Source organism: Nicotiana sylvestris, chromosome 11 (assembly GCF_000393655.2).
Source record: "Nicotiana sylvestris chromosome 11, ASM39365v2, whole genome shotgun sequence".
Classification (NCBI taxonomy): Eukaryota; Viridiplantae; Streptophyta; class Magnoliopsida; order Solanales; family Solanaceae; genus Nicotiana; species Nicotiana sylvestris.
The window spans coordinates 43,538,955-43,550,010 of record NC_091067.1 but is presented as its reverse complement, the minus strand read 5'-3'; the positions used below and the strand labels follow the sequence as shown (position 1 = coordinate 43,550,010).

General features: G+C 39.4%; 1 protein-coding gene across 1 annotated transcript; it reads left to right on the top strand.

Moving 5' to 3' along the window:
* The first annotated feature begins 8,777 nt into the window (after positions 1 to 8,777).
* On the top strand, positions 8,778 to 9,383 carry LOC138880985 (uncharacterized). The gene has a single exon (XM_070161171.1). The coding sequence runs from the start codon at positions 8,778 to 8,780 to the stop codon at positions 9,381 to 9,383; it is 606 nt and encodes a 201-aa protein (XP_070017272.1).
* The last annotated feature ends 1,673 nt before the right edge of the window (positions 9,384 to 11,056 follow it).

The following is an 11,056-nucleotide window of genomic DNA, read 5'->3' as shown; positions in this document are numbered from 1 at the left end:
TTTTAAGAGTTGTTAGTTGATTTTGATATGCTATCACATGCCCCACTCCTGTTTGATATTTTGTTGGCAAAGATGATTTATTCTATATTGAGTTGTTATTATACACTCTATGAGGTTATTGATATTTATTCCATTGTACACATTGTTGTTAGTTTTCTTTCGATATCTTGTGCAGGTTATTTGACTAGTGAGTATCACAACTTGACCCTCGTCACTACTCAATCGAGGTTATCCTTGATATTTATACCAACTGTGGTATACTCATACTATGCTTCTGCACATTCTTTGTGCAGATCCAGGTACTTTGGATCAAGCTAATCATTAGGAGGCATGCTAGATCTTGTTGGAGACTTCAAGGTATCACTGTTGTTCTGTTCGCCGGTTTCGAAGTCACCATCTTTACTTTATTTTCAACTGTTTATGTGATTTAAACAGTATTGTACTCATTAAGACTTGTTATGTATTTTATGTAGAGCTTATGACTCAGTATTACCAGGTTTGGGAAGTTTCTTATTGTATCCATGTTAGACGGTATTATCATATTTCGTAGTTTTGGTTAATTTTAAGTCATTATATTTTGACTGGCATCAATATATCATAAGCTTATCTAGTCTTAGAGACTAGGTACCATCATAACCCATATGGTGGGATTTTGGGTCGTAACATAAGGATCCATCTCCCTAGGGTCGTCCTCTCATGCTTCTCTCTTGATGACGTACATGCAGTATATATGGAAAATTTATCGGGGTTTGGTATTTGCATCTCTTATCTATTTGTAAACACCTCGAATGTATAAATATTTTTATCGTATATCTTTTCCATATAATAGTTTTAAAATGTATACATGCCTCTTTATGCATATCTTCTCTATATGTTGTTTTGATTGAAAAGTGAAGGCACAATACAGATCCTCTCTATAAGTTAATCTCTACACATTGACTCGATTCTTAAAGCATATCTTCACTAAATGCTAAGGTTGATGATCCTTTGGTGATAAATGCATATTTTCTCTATATGTTGAGCTGTTAAGATGTTATAAAACTTGTGTAGGTTGTATACGGTCGAAATCAGGTATGCCCGATTTCACAGGCTAGAAGAGTCGCTTCAAGCCCGAGTTCAGGATGGGTCGAGTTCGAGGCCGATGGACTAAGCGCGAGCCCGATGACAGAGTACATGGCTTAAAGATCGGAGTACGCAGTGAGCACCGAAGCCGAGTATGACCAACTCCGAGATGATGCCGTTGTGGTTTTGTAAATGAAAGAGCAAGATTCCCGCCATGTCCTCAAGATCATGGTGTAAATTCTGGAATAGATTTGTACGAGTTAGTACGAATCCGTACTAGGCGATTAGATAGTTGTCCCAATGAGATTCCTTACTGTAAATAGAAATGTACCTCATTTAGGGTTCCCCTACTATATAAAGGGGACCCCAATCATTTGTAACCATCATCAATCATTGGAGGTCGAGACTCTATTGACCAACCTCGAGGTCATCACAGCTCGAGGTCAAGACTTTCTTAAACATTGGTTTGATTCAACTTATCTCCTTAACTTATACGTTTGATTTTTTGGTTATTAATTAGTATTGAGCTAAATCACATATCTTTAAAACTACAAACAAGTTTATGTTACTCGTATTTTCGAGGTAAACAATTTGGTGTCGACTGTGGGGCTAAAGATAATAGTGGTTATTAGAGTACTGATTCTGAAAACACAAGTTATTTTCATACTTGTTCTTGTCAAAGATTGTTTGTTCTCAGGTTAAAACATGTCACACTCACAGAATGCACCCGTACATGGTGATGACGGTCTTGGGTTCCACGGAGAAAATGACAACATAATCGCTCCAGGAGTCAGGGTGCCACCGGTTAACCCTGGGGAAGTGCCTGCTGCCGACCCAGTTGATGTCAATTCGCATATTGCTCTGAACGCAGATTTAGGTGCGGATCCCGAAGAGAGTGTATGTAGGAAAGGACGAACTGGTAGCCAAGGGACTCAAGGCGCAGGAGACGGGGGAGTTAGTCTCGAAGTAATATTCGAGATATTACAAGCTCAATACATTGCTATCGCTCAGCTTCAAAGTCAACATAAAACTCCAAGTATGGTCGAACCAGGAATCACTCGCTGAACTGGGTTGGTACTTGAAAGATCGAATAGTAATGGCTCAGGGACTGACCCCACGATTATGAGGATGCTCGAGGAGCTCACCAAAAGAATCGAGTCGGGGGAGAAAAAGATTGAGGATAATGACAAAAAAGTGGAGACCTCTAACTCCCATGTTGATCAAATATCGGGGGCACCCCGGTTCTTAAAAGGATTGGATGCCAAAATATTTGTGCAAAAGACGTTTCCCCCGAGTGCGGATCTGATGCCCATCCCCTATGCCTGATATACCTAAATACAATTGAACGAGCGATCCTAGTAAACATATTACCTCGTACACTTGCAGGATTAAAGTAAACGACATAAATGATGATGAGATTGATCCGGTATTGTTGAAAAGTTTTGGACAAACTTTGTCACAAGGAGAAATGATTTGGTACCATAACTTGCCACCAAATTCTATCGATTCATTTCATATGTTAGCGGACCCCTTCGTGAAAGCACATGCCAGGGCCATAAAGGTTGCGACAAGGAAATCAGACATTTTTAAGATGAGACACAGGAATGATGAGATGCTAAGGGAGTTCGTATCTTGATTTCAAATAGAGCGAATGGAATTACCAATGGTCGCAGATGATTGGGAACTACAAGCTTTTATGCAGGGGTTGAACGAGCGGAGTTTGATCGCGTCACAACAGTTAAAGCAAAATCTGGTCGAGTATCCAGCCATTACTTGGGCAGATGAACATAATTGTTATCAGTCAAAGATTGAGGTCGAGGATGACCAGTTGGGAGCCCCCTCTGGCTCAATTTATCCAAATGGATTGGAGGTTAAGGCCCCGAGTGATACAAACATAGAACCAAGGTAAAATAGGAAACAGTATCAGGCATATGTCTCGGATCGAAAAAACAATGGTTCGGGGCGCAATCCTCCTCAGAACGATCAGAGAAACGATCGAGGACAGAATTCTCGGGGACTTATGAGTAAGCATGGTTTAACATACCGATCCCGTAGTAGCACCTTGGTTGTCGGAGTATAATTTTAGCATAGATGCATCAGGGATCGTGTCAGCTATTGTAAGAATAAAACACACCAGGTGGCCCAGGCCTAAACAAACCGATCCTTCTCAAAGGAATTCAAACTTGATGTGTAGATATCATGGCACACATGGCCATAGGACCGAAGACTACAGGTAGTTGAGGGAGGAGGTAGCTCGGTTGTTCAACGAGGGTCATCTTCGAGAGTTTCTCAGTGATCGAGCTAAGAACTACTTCAAGGAAAGAGATGCAAACAGAAAAAATGAGTAGGAAGAACCGCAACATGTCATTCATATGATCGTTGGGGTTGTTGATGTTCCACAAGGTCCTATATTCAAACGCACCAAGGTGTCGATCACCAAAGAAAAACGGACTCGGAGTTATGTGCCCGAAGGCATCCTATCATTCAATGACGAGGAAGCAAAAGGCATATCTCACAATGACTCCATGGTAATTTCTATTTTGTTAAATAAAATTCAAGTTAAACATGTTCTAGTGGATCCAGGTAGCTCAGCAAACAAATTAGATCGAGGGTCGTAGAGCAGCACGGCCTGCACGACCAAATTGTACCTGCATCTCGAGTCCTAAATGGCTTCAACATGGCAAGCGAAACAACGAAGGGGGAGATCATCTTGCCCGTGAACGTGGCCGAGACCATCCAAGATACAAAATCCATGTCATCGAAGGCGACATGAGATATAATGCACTACTCGGGAGGCCATGGATGTTACACCCCGTAAGTTTTGTAACATCAATATTTGTTTTTCTAATACCTCTTGATATATTTTATGATACTCCATAGTACTTATCAGTTTAGTTGGTTGAACTAGATGTTTGAGAAATATTTTCCCATGTATCAAAAGTATTACTCAACTTAGAATTTATAATTCTAAACGTGTCATAATATCTTTATGATTTTAATTATATTTAATATAAAGGTGAAATAAATTTTTTCAAGTTAAAGATCTTTCACATATATGATAGTACCATCTTTTAAAGACTAGAAAGAATAAAAGTATCATATAAAAATGGAATATTGGGTATTTTTCTGTTCCTCCATTTGATATTAATTTGTGAAATTTACATACCCATCTAACGTGATTTTTATTTATGAGATTTTCTTTATTATAAAGATAAAAATTATTTTCTCAAATTAAAAGAAGGTTATATTTTTTTACCATTTTAAGAATTAAGCATAGGAAAATTTATACTCTTTATAGGAGATTAGAAAAATTAAAAGTTAAGAAAATATGTAATTTTTTTAACATGGACGTTTTAATAAAATGATAGTGTATGTATCTATTTTATATGGTACCACATGACCATGATAGTTAGGTGTATAGTATGTATTAAAAGTGAGTAATATTTTAAGTAATTTGGGATAATTATTAATTATGTGGGTAATTGATTAATTTCCGGGAAACGAAACATGACCTAATTAACTAATAAATTGGGATAAATATTAAAATTCCCCTCCCCACCCCCACGTGGCAGCCTTATATGGTTAACTAAATCTTGTTGAAAGGTGGCAAATTTGGAGGATTCCTTAGTGGCTTAGTCATCATCATTAAGTACAGAAATCCACTAAAATAAAACGTGGAGTTTCATGTCTTCTTCCAGCTTCTGCAGTGTGCTGCGGAGGTAATTATATTGGGCTTCATGAAGGGTACATTAGGTGATTGGAGCTCAAAACTGATTATCATATTGGTCAGATTTGCCTAAAGTTTCTTGAAAGTCAATACAAGCTGCACTCAGATTCCAGTTCACTAGCCTTGGCCTTTCAAGAGTATTGCAAGGAAATAAAGACTTCGTGGAACATGTGGATTGCTATATATAATTTGGTTCAAGGTCTAACTGCTGTTTTGAATGAGGAATTTATTGACGCAGAAGACTCACTTGTGCAAGCTTGCTCGTTAGCTGGTGGGGATAGTTGCCTTTTTCTCAGCCATGGTGCTATTTGCATGGAGATTGCCAGACAACAGTCCGATTCAGAGTTTCTATCACTTGCTATTAGAAGTCTGAAGGAAGCAAAAGATAGTTCTTCGATGTCGTTACCCTTTGTCTCACTACTACTGGCGAAAGCAGAAGCTAGCCTCGGCTCTGAATCAAAGTGGGAAACAAACCTCATTGAGGAATGGTCATCTTGGCCATTAGTGACTTCTCATAGGTCATTAACATTAAATCTGAAGATCGAATTGTCGCAATTCACACATGTTAGAGGGATTGTTAAAAGAATTGGCTCAGGTATGTTAGGGCTAATCCTTCTTTCTTTTGGCATAATCCATACGATGCGAACGAAATGAGAAAATGTACAATTCCATAAATAACTCTATTCTTAGAAGTATTAGAGTGTCTATGTTCTTGAATTCCCATATGTGTTATTATTCTATCGTCAATTCATGGGTCTCAGAAAAATACGAAAGTTGAAAAAAGTTTATTTCACGATATTAGTCAGAGGTATAATAGTCTTATGACGTTCCGAGAAGTTTTATTAACGTACTTATCATGCATTACACTCATATACATGTGTATTTACCCATGACTCAAACGACGTTATATACGCGTATGTATGTATATATATATATATATATGACCTGATAGCATTATATACATGTATATATGTATATATATGTATATGGGATATGGGAAAAAGGTTATGGCATTATATACACACTACCACCTGATCAGCTGGTATACGTTGATGATTTTCCCACATGACCAGATGGCGTTATATACGCATATATATGTAAATATATGTATATGGGATATGGGAAAAGGTTATGGCGTTATATACGCACCACAACCTGATCAGATGGTATACGTTGATGATTTCGCCCACAGTGGCACCAGATGGCATTATATACGTGTATATATGTAAATATATGTATATGTGATATGGGAAAAGATTATGGCGTTATATACACACCACCACATGATCAGCTGGTATACAATGATGATGTTGCCCGCAGTGGCTAAAATGATATGATGGGATGCCCTCAAAGGCTTGATGATGTTATGTACATACAAACCTATGCATTACATGACATGTGTACGCATATGCATGACCTTATAAATATTTCATGATTTACAGAGCCATCCAGATTTACAGGTAGAGTCATTTACTCTATATTTCTTCCATGTCTTTAATTAATGTTGACTTATTGTTAAGTTTCAATTCTGCCTTACATACTCAGTACATTATTCATACTGACATCCTTTTGCTGGGGACACTGCATTCATGCTTACAGATATAGATAAACAGTTTGACAAGCCCTCATAGTAGACGAGGTCAGCATTCAGCTAAGGATCGGTAAGACTCCATCTCATTCGGAGTGCAACCGAGTTTTATGAGTCATTGTGTCAGAATTTTTCTACAGACTTATGGGTAGGCCGGTACCCTATCCCATTTTATGTCAAATAATCTTAGAGGCTTTGTAGACACAGGTTTATTATGTACAATATGTCAGAGGCCTTGATGGCCCATATGTATTCATGTTTTATGAACGATGGTTCATTGATATAACATTTGCCCACTTACAATTGTACATTACGAGTTGTGGCCATGTTGGCCCATGATAGTTGCAGAAGAAAGAAATGAGTTATAGAGTGGTTCGTTTGGTCTAATACGGCACCGGGTGCCAACCACGCCTCCCCAAGTTGGGGAGTGACAATGGATCCACAACATGAGGGCAGTACCTTAAACCCTTCATCAGATGATGAAATTCCCAACAGTGGATAGTGTGAAAATGGTTTGCGCAGAATAACACATCGCAAAGGAAATGTTTGTAGTCGATGAGGTGACACCGATACCAATGCCTTTGACCTCGGAAAAATCGAGCAGCAAAGATAAGTAGACTGCCAAATAGCAATCACCATCCCCATCCTCGACCCAATTGGAGGAACGGGTAATCGAAGAAGAAGAAGAGGATTTCCTTACTCCTCGAACTTTAGCTGTTTTCGAAGATTCAGATGCAACCAAGTCAACAGTTAAGGAACTAGAACAGGTCATACTGATCGAGTACATGCCTGAGAAAAAGGTATACTTGGGAACGGGGTTAACCCCCAAACTCAGGAAAAAACTCATTCAATTTCTTATCAATAATATGGATTGTTTTGCTTGGTCCCATTAGACATGACAGGAATCCCACCGGAAATAAAAACACACTAGCTAAACCTCGACCCCAGGTTCAAATCGCTAAACTAAAAAAGGAGGCCCAGTCCGAGGTGAAGCATGCATTCATAAAATATAAGGTAACTAAACTTCTTAAAATAGGGTCTATTAGGGAGGTAAAATACCCTGAATGGTTAGCTAATGTAGTTGTAGTCCCTAAAAAGGGGAACAAACTTAGAATGTGCATAGATTATAAGGATTTAAACAAGGCATGCCTTAAAGACTCCTTTCCACTGCCTAATATTGATTGCATGATTGATTCCACGGCCGGCCACGAGATCCTTACCTTTCTCAACGCCTACTCCGGGTACATCAAATTCAGATGAACCCAGAGGACCAGGAGAAGACCTTGTTTATCACTATGTTTGGAACATACTGTTATAATTTAATGCCCTTCGGGCTAAAAATGCAAGAGCTGCATACCAACGCCTAGTTAATAAAATGTTCGCAGAACAGATAGGGAAATCAATGGAAGTTTACATTGATGATATATTAGTTAAGTCCCTATAGAGGGATATTTGATTCATTTGCAGGAAATATTCGAAATCTTGAGGAAATACAACATGAAACTTAACCTCGAAAAATTTTCCTTCAAAGTTGGCTCAGGCAAATTCCTCAACTTCATGGTCTCAAATTAGGGAATCGAAATCAGCCCCGATAAGATTAAGTCGATCAAGGATATCACCATCGTGACAGTGTGAAAGTTGTACAAAGGCTAACCGGACAGATAGTTGCCTTGGGCCAATTCATTTCGAGGTCATCAGATCGAAACCATAGGTTCTTTTCACTACTCAAAAAGAAAAATAATTTTGCATGGACCACAAAATGTCAACAAGCATTGGAAGAATTAAAGCGATATTTATCGAGCCCACCTCTGCTTCACACTCCAAAGATAGATGAAAAGCTTTACTTATATTTTGCAGTGTTTGAGATAGCGGTAAGTAGGGTACTAGTTCGAGAAGAGCAAGGTACGCAGTTCCCTTTCTATTGCGTAAGTCGAACTCTAGGAGATGTTGAAACCAGATATTCACACTTTGAAAAATTAGCACTTGCATTAATAAGCGCATCTAGAAAGCTATAGCCATATTTCCAATGTCACCTAATATGTGTGTTAACCACTTATCCTCTCTGAAATATTTTGCATAAGCCTGAGTTATCAGGCCGGTTGGCCAAATGGGTCGTCGAACTTGGCGGTACGATATCGAATATAAACCCCGAACGGCCATCAAATCTCAAATTTTAGCTGACTTCGTGGTTGATTTTATGCCAACCCTCGTACCAGAAGTAGAAAAGGAACTTCTATTGAAATCGGGTACAACATTGAAGGTATGGACCCTCTTAACAGACGGTGCCTCGAATGTGAAAGGGTCCAGGCTCGACATTATTTTTAAACCACCCACAGGAAGCACAATTAGACAATCTATCAAAACTTCTAAGTTTACTAACAAGAGGCCGAGTTTGAGGCCATGAATGCAGGTCTCGAGCTAGCTAAGAGTTTGGGGGCAGAAGTCATCGAAGCTAAGTGCGACTTCCTGTTGGTGGTGAACCAAGTAAACAAAAGTTTCAAAGTTCGAGAGGATAGAATGTTGAGGTATTTGGACAAGTTACATGTGACATTGCACCGCTTCAAGGAGTGGATCCTAGATCATGTGCCTCGAGAACAAAATAGTGAGGCCGATGCACTTGGAAATCTGGGATCATCAGTCGAAGAAGACGATATTGTCCTGAGGACTGTCATCCAATTATCGAGATCTGTGGTCGAGGAGGCTCATGCCGAGATAAATTCTACAAGTTTGACTTGGGATTGGAGGAATAAGTGTATCGAGTATTTGAAAAATGGAAAGCTTTCATCGGATCATAAGGAATCAAGGACTCTACGAACCAAGGCTGCTAGGTTCGCATTTAATGAAGATGGAACAATATACATGAAGATGTTTGATGGACCATTGGCGGTATGTTTGCAGCCGGGAGACACCGATTATGTTCTACGAGAAATCCACAAAGGCATTTGTGGGAATCACTCCGGCGCCGAGTCTTTGGTTCGCAAAATTATTAGAGCAGGATATTACTAGGATAGCATGGAAAAAGACACTAAGGAGTTTGTTAGAAAATGTGATAAATGTCAAATGTTTGCACCGATGATTCATCAGCCCGGAGAGCAACTTCACTCAGTCTTGTCACCATGACCTTTCATGAAATGGGGAATAGATATCGTCGGTCCTCTACCAACTGCCCTGGGTAAAGCTAAATTCATTTTGTTTATGACTGACTAATTTTCTAAATGGGTGGAAGCACAGGCCTTCGAGAAGGTCAGAGAAAAAGAGGTTATTGACTTCATCTGGGACCACATCATGTGTTATTTTGGGATACCTGCCAAAATCTTATGCGGCAACGGCAAGCAATTCATTGGAAGCAAGGTAATGAAGTTCCTCGAGGAACACAAAATAAAAAGGATTTTATCAACGCCATATCATCCGACCGAAAACGGGCAAGCCGAATCAACAAACAAGACTATTATTCAAAACATGAAGAAAAGGTTGAACAACACTAAAGGGAAATGGAGGGAATTTCTGCCCGAGGTTCTTTGGGCATATCGAATGACATCAAAGTCCAGCACAGGGGCAACCCCGTTCTCCCTAGTATACAGCTCTGAGGCTTTGATCCTAGTTGAAGTCGGGGAACCCAGCGCCAAATTTCAACATGCATCGGAGGAATCAAATCATGAGGCTATGAATACTAGCCACGAACTATTAGACAAAAAACAAGAATATGAACTTGTTTGGATGGCCACGCAGAAGCAAAGGATCGAAATATATTATAATAGAAGGACCAACCTCCGACACTTCGGAATTAGGGATTTAGTTCTACGGAAAGTCACCCTCAATACTCGAGACCCGAATGAAGGGAAACTAGGCCCGAATTGGGAAGGACCATACTGAGTCATCGTAGTTATCGGTAAAGGATCTTACAAACATGGCATAATGGAAGGCGAACAATTGCCAAAAAATTGGAATGTATCACTACTCAAGCGATACTACTACTAAGGTATGACCTTCTATTTTTTCCATTTGTATCTAAAACTAATTCATTGCAGGTGTTCGATCGAAGATGTCGAGGGCACCTTTCTACACGAAGACCTTAGGTTTTAAAGCACGCGTTGCACTCTTTTTCCCTTAGATCGGGTTTTATCCCAAGTGGGTTTTTCCGTTGAGGTTTTTAATAAGGCAACAACTATGTGCTACCTAAGGAGAATTCAACAATATCCAAGGTTTCTTTTCAATCAACCTCAAATACTAGGGGGCATCACCCTTGGAGGTTATAATTTCGAGGAAAATACTTCAACTCAAAGAGGGCCTCGATAGGAAAACTTTATAATGGGCCAAACGGTCATATTAACCATCTCCATATAAAATATTCGAGCCCCAATGGCAAAACATGTACGCATGTATCAATTATTCAAAGAAGCATTCCTTCTATATCAAAACACTTTGTGTCTCAAAGAAATATGCTATTATACGAACTCCATACTTGTGATTCTGCAAGAAACGGCTCAAGGGCCGAAACGCGAATACACCTCGAACACTCGGGGACTTTCGTCGACAGTCAATACATTGAAACATCTAAACTTGAATTTATAAGACCTCAAAGAGGCATCCCCCGACTCAAAGGCCAAGGTGCTCACACTCGGGGACTAACCTTTCGGACAAGTTTGAAAGGTTATCAGGAAATAAGTCCAAGAGACACA

Coding starts and splice junctions, on each gene's coding strand:
- LOC138880985 (XM_070161171.1), top strand. CDS start 8,778: ATGAATGCAGGTCTCGAGCTAGCTAAGAGTTTGGGGGCAGAAGTCATC.